Source organism: Halichoerus grypus, chromosome 15 (genome assembly GCF_964656455.1).
Source record: "Halichoerus grypus chromosome 15, mHalGry1.hap1.1, whole genome shotgun sequence".
Classification (NCBI taxonomy): domain Eukaryota; kingdom Metazoa; phylum Chordata; class Mammalia; order Carnivora; family Phocidae; genus Halichoerus; species Halichoerus grypus.
The window spans coordinates 34,888,287-34,911,659 of record NC_135726.1 but is presented as its reverse complement, the minus strand read 5'-3'; the positions used below and the strand labels follow the sequence as shown (position 1 = coordinate 34,911,659).

Below are 23,373 nucleotides of genomic sequence, written 5' to 3'. Positions count from 1 at the left end.
GGTGATGGGTATTGAGGAGGGCACATTCTGCATGGAGCACTGGGTGTTATGCACAAACAATGAATCATGGAACACTATCTAAAACTAATGATGTAATGTATGGGGATTAACATAACAATAAAAAAATTTAAAAAAAAAAGAATGAATGGGTCAACCAGCAAATTAAAGAAGAACTTAAACAATTCATGCAAACCAATGAATATGAAAACACATCTGTTCAAAACCTATGGGATACTGCAAAAACGGTCCTTAGAGGGAGGTACATAGCCATCCAAGCCTCTCTCAAAAAATTAGAAAAATCCCAAATGCACAAGCTAACCTTACAGGTAAAGGACCTGAAGGAAGAACAGCAAATAAAGCCTAAACCAAGCAGGAGCAGAGAAATAATAAAGATTAGAGCAGAAATCAATGAAATAGAAACCAGAAGAACAGTAGAACAGATCAATGAAACTAGAAGCTTGTTCTTTGAAAAAGTTAATAAGACTGATAAACCTCTGGCCAGACTTATCCAAAAGAAAAGAGAAAGGACCCAAATTAATAAAAACATGAATGAAAGGGGAGAGATCAAGACTAATATCAAGGAAATGGAGACGATTATTAGAACTTATTACCAGCAGGTGTATGCCAACAAATTAGGTAATCTGGAAGAAATGAATGCATTCCTGAAACTTATAAAAGTACCAAGACTGAAACAGGAAGAAATAGACAATCTGAACAGACCAAGAACCAGCAAGGAAATTGAAGCAGTAATCACAAACCTCCCCAAAAACAAAACTCCAGGGCCAGATGGCTTCCCAGGGGAATTCTACCAAACATTTGAAGAAGAAATAATACCTATTCTATTTAAGCTGTTTCAAAAAATAGAAATGGAAGGAAAACTTCTAACGTTTTCCCTGATCCCAAAACCAGTCAAAGACCCTATGAAAAAGGAGAATTACAGACCAATATCCCTGATGAACATGGATGCCAAAATACAAAGATCCTAGCCAATAGGATCCAACAGTACATTAAAAGGATTATTCCCCGCGGCCAGGTGGGATTTATTCCTGGGATACAAGGTGGTTCAAAATATGCAGATCAATCACCGTGATAGATCACATTAACAAAAGAAGAGACAAGAACCATATGATCCTCTCAATTGATGCAGAAAAAGCATTTGACAAAATACAGCATCCTTTCTTGATTAAAACTCTTCACAGTGGAGGGTTAGAGGGAACATACCTCAATATCATAAAACCCATCTATGAAAAGCCCACAGCAAGTATCATTCTCAAGGTCAGGAACAGGACAGGGATGTCCACTCTGACCACTGTTGTTCAACATAGTACTAGAAGTCCTAGCCTCAGTAATCAGAAAACAAAAAGAAAAGGCATTCAAATTGGCAAAGAAGTAGTCAAACTCTCTGTCTTCCCTGATGACATAATACTTTATGTGGACAATCCAAAAGACTCCACCCAAAAACTACTAGAACTGATACAGCAATTCAGCAATGTGGCAGATACAAAATCACTGCACAGAAATCGGTTGCATTTCTATACACTAACAGTGTGACTGAAGAAAGTGAAATTAAGGCATGGATTCCATTTACAATTGCACCAAAAGCCATAAGATACCTAGGAATAAACCTAACCAAAGAGGTAAAAGATCTGTGCACTAGAAACTACAGAACACTTACTAAAGAAATTGAGGAAGACACAGAGAGATGGAAAAACATTCCATGCTTATGGATTGGAAGAATAAGCATTGTTAAAATGTCTATGCTGCCCAGGGCCATCTACATACTCAGTTCCATCCCTATCAAAATACCATTGACATTTTTCACAGAGGTGGAATTAACAATCCTAAAATTTGTATGGAACCACAAAAGACCCTGAATCTCCGGGGGAATGTTGAAAAAGAAAACCAAAGCTGAGGGCATCACGTTGCCTGATTTCAAGTTATATTACAAAGCTGTGATCACCAAGACAGCATGGTATTGGCACAAAAACAGATACATAGATCAATGGAACAGAATGTAGACCCCAGAAATGGACCCTCAACTAATGGTCGACTAATCTTTGACAAAGCAGGAAAGAATATCCAATATAAAAAAGACAGTCTCTTCAATAAATGGTGCTAGGAAAATTAGACAGCCACATGCAGAAGAATGAAAGTGGACCATTCTCTCACACCATACACAAAGATAAACTCAAAATGGATGAAAGACCTCAGTGTGAGACAGGAATCCATCAAAATCCTAGAGGAGAAGATAGGCAGTAAGTAACCTCTTTAGCATCGGCCACAGCACCTTTTGTAACACACGTCTCTAAAGGCAAGGGAAACAAAAGCAAAAATGAACTATTGGGACTTCATCAAGATAGAAAGCTTCTTCACAGCAAAGGAAACAATCAACAAAAGTAAAAGTTAACCTACGGAATGGGAGAAGATATTTGCAAATGACATTACAGATAAAGGGCTGGTATCCAAGATCTATAAAGAACTTCTCAAACTCAACACCCAAAAAACAATAATCCAGTGAAGAAATGGGCCAAAGACATGAAAAGATACTTCTCCAAAGAAGACATACAAATGGCTGAAAGACACATGAAAAAATGCTCCACATCACTTGCCATCAGGGAAATACAAATCAAAACCACAATGAGATACCACCTCACACCACTGAGAATGGCTAAAATTAAGAAAACAGGGAACAACAAATGTTGGTGAGGATGTGGAGAAGGGGGAACCCTCTTATACTGTTGGTTGGAATGCAAGCTGGTACAGCCACTCTAGAAAACGGTATGGAGGTTCCTCAAGACGTTAAAAATAGAGCTACCCTATGACCCAGCAATTACACTACTAGGTATTTACCCCACAGATACAGATGTAGTGAAAAGAATGGGCACATGCACCCCAGTGTTCATAGCAGCAATGTCTGTAATAGCCAAACTGTGGAAAGAGCCCAGACATCCTTCAGCAGATGAATGGATAAAGAAGATGTGGTTCATATATACAATGGAATATTACTCAGCCATCAGAAAGAATGAATACCCACCAGTTGCATCAACATAAATGTAACTGCAGAGGATTATGCTAATTGAAATAAGTGAATCAGAGAAAGGCAATTATCATATGGTTTCACTCAGATGTGGAACATAAGGAATAGCGTGGAGGACCATAGGGGAGGGGCGGGAAATCTGAATGGGAAGAAATCAGAGAGGGAGACAAACCATGAGAGACTCTGGACTCTGGGAACCAAACTGAGAGTTACAGAAGGGAGGGGCATCGAGGGATGAGGTAATCAGGTGATGGGTATTAAGGAGGGCACATGTGGTGATGAGCACTGGGTGTTATATGCAACTAATGAATCATTGAACATTATATCAAAAACTAATGATGTACTATATGTTGGCTAATTGAACATAAAAAAATGCTTTTGTAATTTTTGTTGGATATAGGCTCTCATTGGATAAATTTAGGTTTGTTGTATTGAATAAAGCTTGTCTTAATAATAATTGAAATTTATCTTTCATCCTCACCTTTGTAAAATTATAATTCATTTTGAAATGTTAGACTAATTCATCCTGTATCTGTTGGGAGTTACGACAGTGGCTTAAATGTTAAGGTGCTTAGTTTTTCTCATATAATATGATGCCTGGAAGATAGCTGACTGCTTGGTCTGTCAGTTTCTCCTTATCTCAAAATGGCTGCTCTAACTACTGGCATCATGGGAAGAAGAAGGGGGAAGGTTGATAAAAGGGGCGTGTTAGCTACTTTTCATCAGAAGCAGCCTTTTTTTTTTTTTAATCAGAAACCTCAAAATGTTTCCCAAAAGTCCTCAGCAAACTATTGCTTATGCCTTATATAAGGCACTTCCTGCTAAGAATGCAGGTTGGGGAAGCATGTATTTTTTTCCAGCCTCTACAGTTGGTTTCTTCAATAGAAATATAATGTGAGCCATTTCTGTAATTGAAAATTTACAGTAGCTGCATTAAAAACAGCAGATGAAATTAGTTTTTATATATTTTATTTAATGCAATGTACATATGATACCTTTATTTCAATATGTAATAAATATAAATGATTATTAAGGAGATGTTTTTACATTTTTCCTAAGTCTTCAAAATTGGTATGTATTTTACACTGAAAGTCCATTTTAAGTTGGACTAGATACATGGCAATACTCAATAGACACATGTAGCTAATGGCTACCTCAGTTACTGCATATGGTTTTTTCCTATTTTTGCCTGTCATTTACAGTATATTGAATTTTCATAATGTAATAAAATGATTTTGTACCAGAATCAGGAAATTATTTTCCTTTAGATATTCTCCCATCTCCTTTCCCCCACCCCAAAACCCAGCTTTTCCTGATGAAAGAAAGCTTATTTTACCTCATTTTTTTTATTTTGCTGGTGGTGTCTCATAAGAGATTCAGTGTCACATAAGCCAATCATGTACATGCCGGTATATATGGACACAATATTAATCTGCTTTTTTAGTAGATAAAATGTTACCTTGTTGCAAATAGATTGTTCTTTAGAGCATCAGTCCTGTCAATCAGATTCATTGTCTAACCATTGCTACCATTCTCTGTCCTCATACCCTCCATCCCATGCTCTGTCTCTTGAAATGTTCACGTTCTGAAACCTTTCCTCATACCTCAAATGGTAATTTGTCCTTCCCTTGTGATACTTTAAACATAATTCAGACTGTATTAGTGTTATTTAAGAGATATCTTGGTTATGATGTGTTATAGAAAGAATGAAACTCAAATTATCATCATCCATGGCACCAGTCTCTTTTCCAATATTGCATCTAGGTTGGGGTGCTATAATCTATGTGGAATTTACAGACACGGAGAGGATTCAGGTTTGTTACTGTTAGAAAAATAGGGCCTTTTAGTGCTTACATCATTGTAAATATTTTAGAATAGATGGTAGAAGGGACGTATCTAGAAAGATATGGTTGGTATAGATGATCTCTTGAGCTCTTTTCCAATCTAGTCTCCAAATATTTAAAAATAGCAGTTTTGTTCTATTTTTGCCAACCAATTAAAAATATTTCCCAAAGGTAAAAATTTATTCCTGTTTCCCTATATGTGCTTAGAAATTTAAGAATTGAATTTTGTTTGTTTCTTTCAGTGTGTGTGTAGTGTTGATAGGAGATAAGGGAGATGGGGAAATTTAAATAATATTCAATAGGATTAAAATGGATTTTTAATTATTATTACAATAGCTTACCATTGCAGGATAATGTTATAATTTGGGGAATTAAAAAAAAAAATTAGGCCTATAGTATGTTGGTATAGATTTCTTTACCTAATTAAAGAATAGTGTTGCCAAAAGATGTATTTCCAAATGTTAGTTATTACTGAAATAAAACTGATAGATTAAAAAATACCAATAATTTCATGAGCCATAGTAAGCTGGAACAGACACTTCTCTTACTGCAGAAATATATATAAATTATCTAAACTATATAAAATGGTCATTGTTTAATATGGATTCACTTTTCTATATTACATGTTATAGGAAAATAATATTAGTAATTGTTCATAATAATGCATTTATTTTTCAAATATGTTTATGCTTAATAAAGAGTTATAATCTTTAGTGTTATATACAAGTTAAATATACATATAGTCAGAGTCTTTTTTTCTATTTTATCAGGAAATGCTAATATTTTAGTTTAGTGAATGGCTGAATTACTTGTCTAAAAATTTTTAGTCTGTTACATGGTACAAAGGAATTTCTTGTTTCCTGAGAAAATATCATTTGTAACAAATATTTCTATTTGGACAATGAAATGACTTCATGTGAAGTAAAATTTATTTGCATTGGTCAAACTAAAATACATCATGTTTATCTACAAAGCAGATTTGGAATAATCATTCTTGAATTACAGCATAAAATTGAACTTTCAGAATTATTCCAAATTACTGTAAGAAGGCAAGAACTTCTGCAAGTTACTGAAATTTTAAACAATTCTCTTTCCATGTAATTAAGTAGCATTTAGGATATATAATCTTGCTATATTTTTTGTCAAGAATAGAAAGAGTCATTAATATCCCGTAGTGTGACAGAAAAATCTTTTTAGTGACTTACCTATTTTTAATTGTTTCTTAGCCCTTTCTTTGCAACATTAGTGCATTTTGATTTTGTTACTATTAGTTGCGGGTTCTCAACTGCCTTGGTAATGAAGTCACTGATGATAAGATGAGGTGCTAAAGTTAGGATTTAAATATTTGATCTGTGAATAATACTCTTTGAGGATATTGTTTTCCAGTTCCGAAATTCCTTTATTGTTATTTAATATCCCATGATGCCTGACTGGTAGTTGGGTACTTGTTACGAGAGATACTTGGTCATGTTTCTGTAAATGTGATAATACAACTGAATAAGCTGATTTAACTCCAAAAATACATACTATTAGGTAAACTATAACGAAATTTATTTAAAAAAAAAACAACAACTAAGTAATCAAGCAGAAATGAAAGAAAAGGAAATTCCTAGATGCCAGAAATGATGAGAAAATTAGCAGATTAGCATTTGATCTGGTGATATGGTTAAGCTCAGGGACCTCATAGAGTCAGATATATTGTATCACTTAGCTATTACAGTTTCTTAACAAAGTACCCCCAGATTTAGTGTCTTATTTACAACTTTTGTTCCCTACTGGTCTATAGAAGAGCTGGTCAGTTCTGCTGATTAGCCAATTCTGCTTGGTCAGCCAAGAACAGCTGAGCTCACTCATGCATGTTATGGTTAGTTGATAGGTTGACAGCCAGTTAAAGATGGTATTGACTGATATAAACCATCTCTGCTGTATGTGGTCTATCATCCTCAAGAAAGGAGCTGGGATTATTCTCAAGGGAAATTTAGGGATCTGAGAGAACAGATGCATGTAAGGTCTCTTGAGGCCTAGGCTCAGAGTTGGCACACCCTCACTTCTGCCACATTCTGCTGGCTGAAGTAAATCATGTTTCTGACCTCTTGTTAGAAGGAACTATAAAATCATATTTCAAAGGGTCTAGATGAAGAGAAGGGTGGAGGATTGAGTCCAGTTTTGCAGTCCCTGTACCACAGATTTTGTGGGCCAAGAGTTTGAGTTTTTAAAAGATCACATTGGAACAAGAGATGTTGCCTTGGGCTCATTCAAGATGAGATGTTACATGTGAATTCTATGCATGAACTTACAAAGAACTGTCTTCTCTGGAAGGAGAACAAAAAAACCTCAGGCCACTGGCCCAGAGAATAGGAAGCTATTGTTGTCTAGGACCCTAAATTGAAACTTTAAGCCTGTGCCATAATGCTGATATATGGTCTGAAACAAAGATAAAATGCTTTTTAGGTACATATCCACAAATGAAAACCTTTATTGAAATGAGTTAAATAATACAAATAATAATTACAAATGATTACAAATTACATGAGGACATCAAAACAACCAAGTACAGCAGATAGGAAAGCTAGTACTCTAAGAATTTTAAATAATAGAACTGTTTGAAAGAGACTCTAAAATAAAAATGTTTAAATTGTTAAATATTAATATTATAGAGATAAAGAATATAAGAGAATGTGTGAAAAAGAACCAAAAGTGATTATTAGAAATAAAGATTATGGAACAACTAAAAGATTAGTGGTAAAGAGTAGATTGGACATTGTTGAAGAAGGAATTTATGAACTGGAAAATAGTTTTGGGAGAACAGAGATGTAAAAAGAAAATATGAAAGCAGGTTTAAGAGTAATGAGGATAGAATGAGAAGGTCCCAAATATGCTTCATAATAATAAAGAGTAAAAAGAATTGAGGAAAGGCAATATTTGAAGAAGTGGTGACTGATCATCTGAATTGATGGCAACATGAGTCTTGCAGAGAGTAGATAAAAATAAATTCTCCCCTCCTGCTGCCCCCTTCCCCCACCTAGAAAACCCCTGGGGAATTAGAGAACAAGTGATAGAGGAAGCCTGGGTCTCTAAATGACATTGTGGAACTAAGCTGCCATGCCAATCTGTGTTTTAGAAGGTTTAAGGTTTTTTTTGAAGGAAAAAAAAATTGTTTTGATGGCTTGAAACAACATAGTGACACTCAGATGGATGAAATGCACAACTCTTTTGTTTATAGCTCTAAATGAGAGAGAAAGCCCCTACGTAGGGCCACACTGGGGGTTGTAGGTGAGGACAGGGTTACAAGCTGCAACTATAGGGGACAGCTTATGTATAACGAGGAGGGTGGAGTTAAGTAGGTTTTGTAGTCTCCATGTGTACTGGCTAATTTGAGTACTCCTATGGGCCCCAGGGTCTGTCTCTGTTTTTATTGTATCTAGTCCTGAAGTAATTAGGTTAAGTGCATAATGCACAGTGAGAACCCAGTAAAGGAAGTGGCTGGGATATGAACTTAATCAGTACTTAATCCCTATATAGGAAGAGGAATTAACCAGTCTCCATCCAGAGCCTCAAAACTGAGATAAGATCGCATTAAAACAAACAAACAAGTAAACAAGACTATATCACCCATAGACAAACTATACTGTACAAGAAATCAATTATAGCTTAAAATGCCATTGTATTTGAGGGTTTTCTTTTTACAGTAGTCTTTTTTTACCCCATGTATTTAACGTAAATGTATAAAAAGGAACATTATTTAATAATTAAAGGAACATTTCACTGGGGAGATGAAATAGTACTGTACAGACCTTACAGTATATCCTCAAAATACATAAAACAAAAATTTAATGGAATAGGTAGGAGGTTTTTAACACATTTCCCTTATAAAATGATAAATAAGGGAGACAAAAAATGAAAGTTATGATGTAGATTATTTGAATGGCACAATTAGTCTCAACAAAATTCTACAAAGACTAAATGAATAACAGAACAAGTAGATATTTTCTCTGACTACATTAAATTTGGAAGTCAGTGGGTAAAAGGTGCCCACTAAATATCCTGTTTTTGGAAACTAAAAATATACACTTCTGTTTTATGATTTTGAAGAAGTAATGAAAATGGAAATTGAGAAATAACATGGAATGGCAGTGAAACACTGCGCACCACTACTTGTGAAATGTAGCTGTGAAGTGTTATTAGTAAGCAATTTTTAGCTTTAAGAAAGAGTTATGATGAAAAACTAGCAAGTTAAGTGTTCTGTTTTTAAATTCAGAAAAAATACTGTAATAAACACAAAGCAAGTAGAAGGAAGAAAGTAATAAAGATAAAAATATAAATAATTATGTAAAATGTGAAGTTAGAATACAGATTGTCAACAAAACCAAGAATTGTATTTTTTTAAAGGTTAATAATTTAAACCAACTTCAACAACATTTGCCCAGCAGAAAAGGAATACTTAAACAGATGAATAATATTAGGAATGAAAAGGAGAATATAACTACAAATAAGAAATTATTTGACAATAAATATCAAAATGATCCCAAATAGAATGTGTTCTGGGAAAACCATAAGTTACTGTTATAAGCTGATTTGTGCCCCTGCCTTCCACCTTCTACAAATTTCTATGTTAAAACCCAAAGGCCCTGTACCTCAAAATGTGGTCTTATTTGGAAATAGGATTGTTGCAGATGTATTTGGAGATAAGTCCTTTAAAGAGGAAAGTTTAAATCATGCCCACATGGTGAGGCTTAATACAATCTGACTGGTGTACTTATAAGAGGAAGAAATTGGAACATACAAAGAGACACCTGGGGCATATGTGATCAGAGGGACAACCATGTGAGGACAAAGTAGCAAGAGTGTGGCCCACCTGTAAGTCAAAGAGAAAGGCCTTAGAAGAAACCAAACCTGCTGACACCCTGATCTTGGTATATGGTCTTCATAACTATGAGAAAATAAAGACCATTCTTGGGTATGTTGCTATGGCAGCTCTAGCAAACTAATACAGTTATTAATACTAACTTAAGAAATAGAAAAATAAAATAGACCTATATTATGGTCTTAACCTTTTTATTATTTTTGTTGTTGCCCTCAAGAGTGAGGGAAACTATGTAAGTTTTCTGTAATGTGAGAAATTAGGGAATAAGATTTTGTCAAGGTAGAGTTGAGCATTCCAGGGCCACACTCTATTGTAATATCTAAGATTTTTTCTTTTGCTTCCAAGAACCAGTTTTCACCCTCTCAGAAATGCATGATCTATAGTCTTTGACAAAAGTAAATTATTGGTAAGAAATCTTTCCCCTGCCCCTCAACTTCTCCAGAAAAAAGAACTGTTCCAGCTAGTTTTATAGGCAAATCTTACCAAAGCTTAAAGGAAGAGGTAATTCCTGATAAAACAGGAAAAGCTCCCCAATAAGTTTTATGAGGTTGCTATAATTTTATAAAACTTGACAGAGGTAGTATGAAAAATCAAATTCTTTTAAAAATGTTTATAGGTCATTTAACCATTCCTTCAACAAATTGGTTGAGTTGTCATGTAGAAATTACTGTTCTAGGCACTAGGGATACAGAATGATGAAGACAGACAAAGCACCTCCCTGCCTTGCAGAAATTACATTTTAGTTGGGAAAATCGGCAAAAGCTTACTAAAATAGAAAAAAAGATAAGATTCAATGTAGCAAATTCAAATGGCATGGTCTGATAGAGAATGACAAATATACTACTTTTGATTGAGTCGGCAGAGAAGTTTTAAGATCCTAAATTGCAAAGCAACTCCAGCTGGCAGGGGGAGAGCAGAGAAAGAGGAAAGGTGGAGAAATGAAAATGTGAAATGAGTCATGGATAATATATAATTTAAGTTACATTTGGCAACAAGTAATAGAAAACCCAACTAAGAGTGGTTTCAACAGATACAAGTTTTATTTCATGCACCAACATTTTTGGAGGTTGGAAGTCCTGGGCTTTAACAGTAGCTGATCAATGTCATCAAGGATATAGACTTACTTTTCTCCTATTCTGCCATCTTTAAACATGGGACGTTTATCCAAATAATTGTAATAAAGGTGCTGTTCTTCTAGGTATCATGTCGACACTAGCAAGTAAGAATTGGGAAAGAAGGAGGGTCTTTAAAAACAGTTTCTAGAAGCCTTACCCAGTGACGTCAGCCTAATTTTATTGGCCAGAACTTGGTCACCAGTTTTTTTAAACTATGAAGGGCATCTTGACAACATCTAGTGAAGTTAAAAGTGCACTTAGTCGACAATTTAGCAATTCAACTTTCAGATATATACCCTAGATCAGAGCTTTCCTGCTAGGATACCACAGACAGGTTACAGATAGGCTGAGGAACTGAGTCCTTCATTCTAAAGGTGTTTGTGTCACCTCCCAGGACAATTAACTTCTGGCTGCCAGGAGTCTTGTCCAGTAACTTCAGTGTGTTGTACAAATATTATTCTATGTGTACCATGTTGTCAAAATGGCTGAGAAGCTCCTAGAAACATACTAGGATGTTCATTGCAACAGTGTCACATAAAACATTTGTGACGGTAGAATTCCAATTAATAAATAAAAGTAAATAGGGAAATAGAAAATAACCTTTAGGCAAGAACTATAGTAATAATTATTGTAAACAAGATTTACTGATAAATGCTAAAATTATTGGATGAAAATATGAAGAGAAACAATTTATGTAGTCTTAAAGCCTCTCCCTTAATATATTTATTAACTACAAAGTTTCCTAAGGTAGAATCTTAGATTATTGATTTTAGATCTCTCTTTTTAAAATATGTATTCAGTGGTATAAATTTCCCTGTACACATTGCTTTCATTGCATCCTACAAATTTTGAAAAGTGCATTTATCTCAAAATATTTTTAAATTTCTCTGAGATTTTTTTCTTTGGCTTGTGTTTTTTAGCAGTATGTTGTTTAATCTCCACATATTTGGGGGATTTTCTAGTTATCTTTTTGTTACTGGCTCCTAGTTTAATTCTGTTGTGGTCTGAGAGAAGACATTGTATGATATATATTCTTTTACATTTATTAAGGTGTATTTTTTGGCTCAGAATATGTTCTTTCTTGGTGAATATTCCATGTAAACTTGAGAAGAATGTGTATTTTCATGTTGTTGGGTGGACTAGTCTATAGATGTCAATTGTATCCAGTTGATTGATGGTGTTGTTGAGTTCAACTGTCCTTACTGATTTTCTGGCTGTTGGATCTACCTAGTTCTGATAGAGGGGTGTTAAAGTCTCCAACCTTGATAGCAAATTCATCTAGTTCTCTTTCCAGTTCTGCTAGTATTTGCTTAACATAGTTTGATGCTCTGTTAGTTGCATACACATTAAGGATTGTTTTGTGTTTTTGGAGAATTAACTCCTTTATAATTATGTCATTCCCTTCTTTATCCTTGGTAACTTTACTTACCTTGAAGTCTGCTCTATCTGAAATTAAATAGCTACTCCAGCTTTCTTTTGGTTAGCGTTAGCATGGTATATTTTCCTCCATTCATTTACTTGTAATCAATTTGTATCTTCATATTTAAAGTTGGTTTCTTATAGCAACATATATTTAGGTCATGTTTTTTGATCCACTCTTACAGTCTCTGTCTTTTAATTGGTTCATTTAAACCATTGACATTCAAAGTAATTGTTGATATAGTTGGATTACTCTCTACCATACTTGTTACTGTTTTCTGTTTGTTGTCCTGTTTGTCCATTTTTGTATTCCACTCTTTTTTGCCTTTTGTGGTTTAAATTTGAGTTTTTTATATGATTCTATTTTCTCTCCTTTCTTAGCATATCAGTTAGACCTCTTTTTACTTTTTTTAACTCGTTGCCCTGGAGTTTGCAATATACATTTACAACTAATCCAAGTCCACTTTCAGATAACACTATACCACTTCATGTGTGGTGTTTTATAATAACAAAATAACCCTAATTCCTTCCTTATATCTTTGGTGTCATTAACTTTACTTATATATAAGGATACATGTTGGTATAAACATACATAATAAGGGCGCCTGGGTGGCGCAGTTGTTAAGCGTCTGCCTTCGGCTCAGGTCATGATCCCAGGGTCCTGGGATCGAGCCCCGCATTGGGCTCCCTGCTCCACGGAGAATCTGTTTCTCCCTCTCCCATGCCCCCTGCTTGTGTTCCCTCTCTCGCTGTCTTTCTCTCTGTCAAATAAATAAAATCTTAAAAAAAAAATACATAATCAATTACATTGTTACTATTTATTATTTTGAACAAACTTATCTGTTAAATCCATTAAGAGTAATAAAAAAAAATTTTATTTCACCTTCACTTATTCAGATCTGAGTTTGTCATATTATTTTTCTTCTCTCTAAAGAACATTTCTTGCAAGACAGGCCTACTGGCAACAAATTTCCTCAATTTATTTGAAAAAGTTTTTATTTCTCCTTCACTCTTGAAAGATAATTTTGCAGGGTACAGGATTCTAGGTTGATAGTTTTTTAGGTTTTTTTTTTTTTTTTTTCTCTCAGCACTTTTAGTATTTCATTCCAGTCTCACTTAGATGGTTCTGAGAAGAGGTTGAATGTAATTTTTAGCCTTGTTCTGCTGTAGGTAAGGTAATTGTTTTTTCTTTTTTCTGGATTTTTTCTTTATCTTTGATTTTTTGTTATTTGAAAATGAAATTCTGAGGTGTAGTTTTTGGGGACATTTATCCTACTTAGTTTTCTCTGAGCTTCCTATATGTGTGGTTTGGTATCTGACTTAATTTGGGGGAATTCTCAGTTGTTATTGTTTGAAATATTTCTTCTGTTCCTTTTTTTCTTTCTTTCTTCTCATCCTGGTATGCCTATTACATATATTACACCTTTTTTAGTTGTCTCACAGCCCTTGAATATTCTGTTCTGTGTTTTTCAGTTTTGTTCTCTTTGCTTTTCAGCTTTCAAGGATTCTGTTTATATAGCTTCTAGCCAAGATTTTTTCCTCAGTTGTGTTGAATCTCTGATAAGTTTATCAAAGACATTTTTAATTTCTTTTATAGTATTTTTTTATATCTAGCATTTTTGAGGAGTTTGTTCTTTGGATTTCCATCTCTGATTACATTGCCCCTGTGTTCTTGCTTACTATTACTTCATTCAGCAGATTCCATATCATATTAGTCATAGTTATTTTAAATTTAGTCTGATAACTCCAACATCCCTGGCACGTATAGTTCTGATGTTTACTTTGTCTCTTCAAATTGTGTGAGGTTTTTTTTTTCTTTTTGATATGCTCTGTAATTTTTTCTTGATAGCTGGACATGATGTAGTATAAAGGAACTGTTGTAAATAGGCCCTTGGTAATGTGGTGAGATATGAGGGGAAGGGATGCAAAGTATTTTGTAATCCGATGATTAGGTCTAGTCTTTTAGTTAGCCTGTGCCTCTGGACTATGAACTTCACAAGTGTATCTCATTTTTTTTCCCTCTCCCCTTAGGCAAGACAAGATAGCTCTAGGAGGCTCAAGTTGAATATTTCTCTTCCTCATCTGGAATAGTAGAGCTGGCTGGAGTTGGGTATTTCCCCTTCCCCAGGTCAGTTAGATTCTATTGACCAATAGGTCAAGGTCTGGTTAACCATTTTCCACTGATTTGAGGCCTTGTTATGAAAAACACAGTGTTTCCACGTAGAGATTTCCCCCACAATCTGAAAGTAGAGTGTTCCTATGGAACCTTTTGTGAGCCTTAATGTGTAAAGTGAAGGTTATCCCCCACTTTCCAAAAGTTTGCATTACACCACTTTTTTTTTTTTTTTTTTTTTTACAAAAGTCCTGCATTTGTACAGTAACGGCTTTTTTTTTAATGTAAAAGTGAAAATCCTCTTTGGATTTCTTTCAGTTAATGAAAACAGGTAGTAATGTAGGTCTTTTGTAAAAGTGAACTAGTGTAGCAAGAACTTTTAGAAAGTGTGGATACTTGTATTTCAAAATGATTTCTTTTCCCCTCCCCCTGCTGGAAGACATAGGGGATTTTCCTCATTTTCTATGGGAACCTGGTGGAGTTTTTGCAGGTAAATCTCAATATTTTGCAGGTAAATCTCAACCTGAACTCCTTATGACTTGGTCCTCCTGGAGATGTTAACTCTTAAGAGTTTTTACTCCAGTTTTTAACTGAGCCTCTAGCAGTTCAATTACTAAACTTCAGGTTTTACTACCCTGGCACTGGTTCCCAAGGTGACTTCTGCCTCATGAGTCTCTACTCCAGGAAGCCATGGCTGTCTGCATTCACCTGTGGGTCTCTCTAGTCTTAGGGCAGCAGTATGCTCTGTCTAACCCCCCCCCCCCCCCCCCCCCGCCTTATGGATGTAAGAAGAGTTGTCAATTTTTCAGTCTGTTCAGCTTTTTACTTTTTAGGATGGGGTGGAATGGCAATTTGCAGACTCCTTACTTGTGGAACTAGAATGTAAATGGTATTTTAGTTTTCCTCACAGGGCTTATTAGCCAGAAATGCCTTTCTAGCCACTTATTATACCATGTAGGCATTCTGAGCAGACTGCCTTACTTGGGCCTAGCCCTGTTCTAAAGTCCTCCTAAGAGAAGGAAGGAACAGGAATATGGATTATATACTTGAGAAGTTTGTTATGAAAGGAAGGAGGACTTAGATGTTTTCAAATCTTTAAACTTGAAGACTTGACAATGTATAAAGTATTTTCTGTATGTATTATAGAATCTAAATAACTCTAAAGACCATAGACGAGCTAAAGATACCAGGTTTTGTGAAAATGGACCAGGATTTTTCTATAGGCAGGTTTTCCTTAGGGTATATAGGCAAGTTAGCAAGAAACTGGGAAAGCTGGGGAGAGCCTCACAATATTCAAAGTGAAAAAATAAGTTTACTGTAGGTATGTAATGCTTCATTCTTGGATAGGGAAGTTACGGGATACATATGTATTTTGTGGAAATCTAGAATTATCTTATGCTCTGTTCTAATTCTGTGAGGCTCCAACACTCTAATTGCTTTTTTCTTCACTGAAATACGTCAGCTGTTTTTGGCCCTAAGGGCAAACATCTCTGTTCAGATGCAGAGTGGAAATGTCAGGGATTCCAGTGTACTACCCATTCATCTTTTGTGAGAGAATCTGGGTAGACTGCTCTACAGATCAACTCTTAAGCAATGTATTTGTTGACTCTGGGCTTAGAAACTTTCCAGAGATCCTAGAGAACAAAGAAGAGTCATTTTAAGAGGCTGTGGTTTCCTCTGTTCTGATTTCTCAAACAATTCTTTTCTATTGCTTTCTTCTATTATAATTTGGCAGAGTTTCTGGTGTACTGGTGAAATATTACCTTGGTTTTTTAGTATTATTAATGTGTCATTCTTTTTTTTTATTTTGTGTATACTTCATTAATGATTTTATTTTTTCAAATACAATAATTATAATTGTGTAAAGAGGTTTTTTTTAATTTAAATTCAAGTTAGTTAACATATAGTGTAGTATTGGTTTCAGGAATAGAATTTAGTGATTCATTACTTATATATAATACCCAGTGCTCATCCCAACAAGTGCCGTCTTTAATGCCCATCACCCATTTAGCGCACCCCCCACTATTTTTGTGTCATTCTTAAAAGTATATATATTATATTAATTATGTGTATGGGGGGAGGTGGGAGATACATATTGTCACTTCAGAAGGGATCTCGAGATGAAGGATGGATAGGCAAGTGCACATACTCAGTTTGCAATATTGAACCAAACATGGGGACTTAATTTAAAACCTTGTAATTAAGACCAGCAACCCAGTTAAGATATTGTCTTTAATAAAATGAACAGTTTTTTTTTTTAATTAGAACTGACCATAATCTTTGCTTTCTGTAGTTACTTTTGAGAGTTTAAATTTCATCAGTTGTCTGAAAACTTTACAAGGAAACTGTGACTCTTGGCCTGTTGGTTGGAGCTCATCTCCAATCATAGCTTTGAGTTTATAAGAATGGGTATCTACAGCTGTAGAAAAGACCGGAAGAATATTAGATTCCAGGATTAATAGACTCAAGACTCCAGGTTAATCTTAAGTCAGTTAATGGACTGACTCATTTCAGAACTGGGAAATACCTTTTTATCTCCAAAGTTTTAGACTTATTTAACATTTCATATGAACATTTTAGATAACAAATATTATCTATTATAAAACAATGCTTTATATTTTTCTTAATTCTCAAGATATCCAGTCTCCATGAACAGTAATAGATACATTGCTGAACAATTATAGTTGAAGCATTGACAGGATTTAAATTTTATTTCTGTACTGTATATTAGGTTCTCACTTTTGGCTTTATATTAGAAAAACCAGATATAACAGAGTATTCATAGTAATATAAAAAATCAAGAATTTGAACACGTTAAGAAAGTGTTGGTAGCAAGTGTGTAATTGGATTTCAAATGATAATCTAATTGCTCTTATCAGTATCTAAAGTCCTGTTACTGCATGTGTCCTTATGTTTCATTTCTTTTCTTTTAGGTCTCTTTTATTCAAAACCTTGTATTTTGTGTAGAAAGAGTTTACCGCGTACCAGACTTTGGTGTCTGGGAAAGAGGAAGCAAATATAATAATGGAAGCACAGAGCTACATTCAAGGTAATTTGCTGATTTTTGAGCGTTTTTTTTTTTTAATTTAAATGTGTGGAATTTGAATAAAAATCAAAGTATTAGATTGCAACTGTGGTTTCTATGTTAATTTTCATCTCTTTTTTTTTTCTATATATGATGCAGATGAAATTCACTTAAAATTAAAGCAAGAGACTGTTCTCAGTACCCAAAAACAGATGGAAGAAAAAACAGGGTATCTTTCCCAACCTCCCACGGTGTCAGTACATGCATATCGGCCTCCAGTCCAAGGCTTGGCCTTTCTGCTCAACCAACTCTTTTTCCTTTTTGAAATGACACCATTTGAAAGATCAGATACATTAAAATTGCCAAATACCAAATGTATATTCATTGCACGTAAAAATTCCCTTCCATGTTGTAGAGATGATTTTTTTAAATCCTAACCAGATACTCACAACCTTCATACAAAACTTAACATTTATTGTTTTCTGTAGGAGGTGTGATCAACATCTTGCATTCTGGTTTAGTGGGCTTGATAAATAACAATAGCTTATGACTGATGTTAGTGGTGTATGAGTTTCCTTTACTCCTTAAGGTTAGCTAAATAGCTTTAGTGACTGACTGCACCAAATTTTATGCTGGGAGGTTATCTTTTAACTGAAAAGTTCAGCTCATTTGCACCAAAAATAAAATACCTAGGAATAAACCTAACCAAGGAAGTAAAGACCTATATTCCAAAAACTATAAAACACTGATGAAAGAAACTGAAAATGGCCCAAACAAATGGAAAGATATTCCATGCTCATGGATTGGAAGAACCAGTATTGTTATACTGTTCAGACTACCCAAAGCAATCTACAGATTTATTAATGCAATCCCTATCAAAATTCCAATGACATTTTTCACAGAACTAGAACATTAATCCTAACATTTGTATGGAACCACAAAAGACCCCAATAGCCAAAGCAATCTTGAGAAAGATGAACAAAGCTAGTGGTGTCTTGCATATTTCAAGATATATTACAAAGCTATAGTAATCAAAACAGTATAGTACTGGCAAAAATAGATGTAGATCAATGGAACAGAATAGAGAAACGAGAAATAAACCCACACTTATATGGTCAATTAACCTGCAACAAAGGAGGCAAAAATATACAATGGAGAAAAGATAGTTTCTTCAACAAATGGTATTGGGAAAACTGGACAGCTATGTGCAAAAGAATGAAACCGGACCAGTTTCTTATACCGTACACAAAAATAAACTCAAAATGGATTAAAGACCTGAATGTGAGTCCTGAAACCATGAAATTCCTAGAAGAAAACTTAGACAGTAATTATTTTGACATTAGTCACAGAAATATTTTTCTCTTCAGGTAAGGGAACCAAAAACAAAATTAAATTATTGGGACTATACCAAAATAAAAAGCTTTTTCACAGTGAAGGAAACCATCAACAAAAAGGCAGCCTACTGAATGGGAGAAGATACTGCAAATGGCATATCTGATGAGGGGTTAATATCCAAAATATATAAATAATTTATACAGTTCAACATCAAATAAACAAAGAATTTGATTAAAAAATGGGCAGAGGACCAGAATGGACATTTTTCCAAAGAAGACCTATAGAGACCAACAGACACATGAAAAGATAGTCAACATCACTAATCATCAGGGAAATGCAAACTAAAAGCACAATGAGATATCATTCTGCACCTGTCAGAATGGTTAAAATCATAAACACAAGAAATAAGGGTCATTGAAGATGTGGAGAAAAAGGAACCCTTGTATGCTGTTGGTGGGAATGCAAATTGGTGTAGCCACTGTAGAGAATAGTATACAGGTTCCTCAAAAAATTAAAAATAGAATTACCATATGATCCAGTAATTCCGCTATTGGGTATTTACCCAAAGAAAACAAAAACACTAATTTGAAAAGATATGTACACTCCTATGTTTACTGCTGGATTATGTACAACAGCCAAGATATGGAAGCAAACCAAGTGTCCCATTGATAGATGAATGAATGAATGAAGATGTGAGATATATATATATATAATGGAATATTACTCAGCCATAAAAAAGAATGAGATCTGGCCATCTGCAACAACATGGATGGACCTAGAAGGTATAATGCTAAGTGAAATAAAGTCAGTCAGAGAAAGACAAATACCGTATGATATCACTCGTATGTGGAATTTACAAAACAAAACAAAGATAAAAAGAGACCAAAAAAACAAAACTCTTAAATACAGAGAACAAACTTGGAGTTGCTAGAGGAGAGGTGGTTAGGGGATGGGTCAAATAAAGAGGATTAAGAATTCACATATCTTTTATTTATTTATTTTTTTTAAGTAGGCTCCACACCTAATATGGGGCCTGAACTTATGCCCCTGAGTTTAGGAGTTGCATGCTGTACTGACTGAGCCCACCAGGTGTCCCGAGTATAGGGATCCACCTTTCTTTCTTTCTTTCCCTTTCTTTCTTTCCCTCTTTCTTTCTTTCTTTCTTTCTTTCTTTCCTTCCTTTCTTTCTTTCTTTCTTTCTTTCTTTCTTTCTTTCTTTCTTTCTTTCTTCCTTTCTTTCTTTCTTTCTTTCTTCCTTTCTTTTTCTTTCTTTCTCTCTCTCTGTCTCTCTCTCTCTTTCTTTCTTTTTTTTTTAGAGAGGGAGTGGGGAGGGGAGGAAGGAGAGGGAGAGAGAGAATATTAAGGAGACTTCATGCTCAGCATGGAGTCCAGTGCGGGCTTGATCTCACAACTCTGATGTCACTACCTGAGTGGAAAACAAGAGTCAAGACTCTTAACTGACTGAGCCACCCCGGTGCCCCAAGAATACACATGTCTTGATGAGCACTGAGTAATATATAGAATTGTTGAGTCATTGTATTGTACACCTGAAACTAATATAACACTATATGTTAATTATACTTGAATTAAAAAAAAGTATAGTTCAATTAATTAGTCTTACCCATTTCACACTAAAAGATTTAAGATTTAAAGATTATCAACTATAGGTTGGTTTAGATCATTGGGACTTAAATGAACTACAGAAACAGTTTAGGAAACACTGGTTAAGAGGATATACTTTTTTTGAATAGAAGGACTAATCATACACAAAAAATTAAGCTGATATAAGATACTTAGTAAACTAAAATCTAGCTCCCGATCACTAGCTGTATAATATCCCCATGCCTCAGTTTCCTCATCTACAAAATGAAGACAATAATAGTTTCTACTTTATAAAGTTGTTGTAATGATGAAGTTAATATATACAAATCATTTGAATACCTGATTAGAAGTAAGCACTAGAATGCAAGTGTACTTATACATTTCAGAGTATGTTAATAACAAATACTGAAACAAAGAGGATTTTTCTGTTAACTTTAGGAAGCTAATTTATACACATTTTTCTATAAGTTTTATGATTTATATGAGGCATTTTGAAATATAGAGCAGAATAGTAGCAATCAGGGAAGAAGTCAGTGGAGTAGAGAAATGATTTGTGGGAAAGTTCAATTCAGCCATTAAAGTCTGGCAAATACTAAAAATAGGAAAATAAATAGGAAGTTATATTTCAGCTATCATTCAAATTAAGTTCTTAACACTCCAGATTATCAGTCAAATTATAAGAAAGTGGATCTAATTAGAAAAGGTGATTTTTAAAAATGTACCTTTTCAGTATTTATGATTTATCAACCCCCTTCTCTGCTTTTTAATAACCATTTAGTATATTCCAATGTGAACCCACTGACATTTTCAGTATAAAATATTTGGAGTAAAGGTTTTTCTGTTTACAAAAACCGTAGTAAACTCAGGAAGAACCTTGGGTAAACGTTACCATTAACCCTAGAAAGTGAGGATATTGGAATGTTCCCCGTGAAAAAACACAGAGGCTCCAGCATGTTTTCATGTAGCCGAGGTGCCAACCTTTTAAACTGAATCATTAAGGATTTTATTTCAAGACTCAGAAGATCATTATGTGATGTTCTTTGCTATCTTTTGCATGCAAAATCAATCTTAATTTGTGGCAGGTCAGTTTTATTCAAATGGATGGGAAATGAAGTTTGCCATTTAGATTTGGATGGTGGGTTTTACACATTTAACATTGATCTCCTAATTTTCTATGGGAACTTTACAATTCCCCAAAAGAACTTTAAGCATTTTTTTCCCCAAACATTTCTGAACTCATATCTCCACAAGCATATTTTGGATGTGTCACATCTGGTGCCAAAGGGTCTGTTTTGAAACTGCAGGAGAACTGAGCCTCATGGCACTCATTGGCTCGGTGATGGCAATGGTGGTAGGAGGCTGGCACCTTGCACTTACACATGGGTGGTAGAATGTAGAGCTGCTACTAATCAGGGACTCTTCTTCTATCCCAGAACTATCTGTTCCTAGTTGGATGTGATCTTTACTACTGCAATATCCTTGTTATATCCTTAATCTGTTCCCATAATTTCAGACATCCTGAAATAGTATACAATAATTCCTCCTGTAAGTATCCATACTGCCCTTTGTCTTCTAACTTACTTTGCCTCTCTTTATCTCTGTGCTATAGAGTCTCTTTAGCAGGAGTCAGAAAAAGAGCACAATCTGACTGGTTCCTTGGTGCTCACTAAGGCCTTGGCCAGAGTGACTGGCTTGATAAATGTTCCTTCCTTTCCTTGCCACGCTGCACACATCCCTTCTAAGCTGCGCCTTGATCAAAGAAGACTTCTGCCTCTGGGCCCCCAATATGCGTGCATGTAGTATTTGAGGTCAGAGGCTCCCTCTTCAGCATCCAAGCTCAGCTGTACTTTAATAATTGTAATCTGTGGCTCTGTACAGTTACAGAATAGTTTTTATTTAGGCCACACGGGGAACATATTACTGCCTTTTATACAGGAGAAAGTTAAAGTTTAAAAGGTTTTGTGATTCTCCCCCCAACACACACCTTAAATATTACAAATCACTAGGTAGTAGAGCTAGAACTGGATTCCAGGGGGTTGGCCTCCAAATGGAAAGTTGTTTCAACTATATCATGTTGTACTTTAAAGTTTTAAAAAGTTTCCTTAAATTTGAAATAACAGCAGGGTGTACAATCTTGGTGAAATTTTGGTAAGTTTTAAGGATATCTTTAAGTAATCATTAAAGTTTGATTCAGCTTAGTGTTTTAGTCAGTCCCTTGCCGATCTGCCCTTTTCAGCCCCAGGTTTGCTGATATCTCTTTTAGTTCAAATTCTTTAATTATTTAGTATTTCTTAGATAAACCCCAGAAGTTTTTTGTAAAAAGTGATCTCATTACTTTTATCTGAACCCCATTCTAGCAGCAACCTCACCTTTTTCAGGGCTTTAGTAAAGGGGTCTATTGCTCTAAGCCTACAATGATTCTCTTTTAAAATGTTTCCTAAGTAACCATTCCCAGTTCTCCTGGTTTTTCTGTTGACCCTATTTTCCTCAAGCAACGTGTTCCTTTCAGTTTCTGCTAGGGTATCTGGAACTGTATAATTCTCTTTTCTCCTGTTCAGTCTCTAGGCCTTTTGGCAGTTCCTATACATTTAAAAATCCTCTTATTTGATTTAATTGCATTTTCCTCCATATATAATTTTGGTACATATCTATTGTAGCACTAATTCTTAACCCCCAAAGTTAAATATCCCAGTAGTCTTCTCAACCTCTCCAAGTTTAATTTAGGTATTTTAATCTTAATGTTTCCCCCTCTTCATTTATATAAGGATATTCCTACTCCTCAGGGCTACCTTTGAACTCTTTAAACCAAAACTCTTTAATCTCAAACCTAACCTTGAATTGTTTTGGTTATTGGGAAGCATAAAGGAATACTTTAGTATTTAATAACTTAGTAATGTAGATATATGCCCAAATGGAAAGATAAGTTTTTGAAACATTGACTCCTAAAAAGAACTTTACATTTAACAGCATTATTTCCTTTTTTTACTTTGTTAAGTCTTGTATTTGCAATATAAAGAAG

The 23,373-nt window shown here is 34.7% G+C and overlaps 1 protein-coding gene across 4 annotated transcripts in view; it reads left to right on the top strand.

The window, feature by feature from the left end:
• Positions 1-23,373, top strand: part of PHKB (phosphorylase kinase regulatory subunit beta) — a 289,132-nt gene that overhangs the window by 112,845 nt on the left and 152,914 nt on the right. For all 4 annotated transcript variants that reach the window (XM_078062851.1, XM_078062849.1, XM_078062852.1 and 1 more), the window contains one exon: positions 17,326-17,441. In XM_078062851.1, the coding sequence (XP_077918977.1) occupies positions 17,326-17,441 (116 nt within the window). The remainder of the gene's footprint in view (positions 1-17,325; positions 17,442-23,373) is intronic.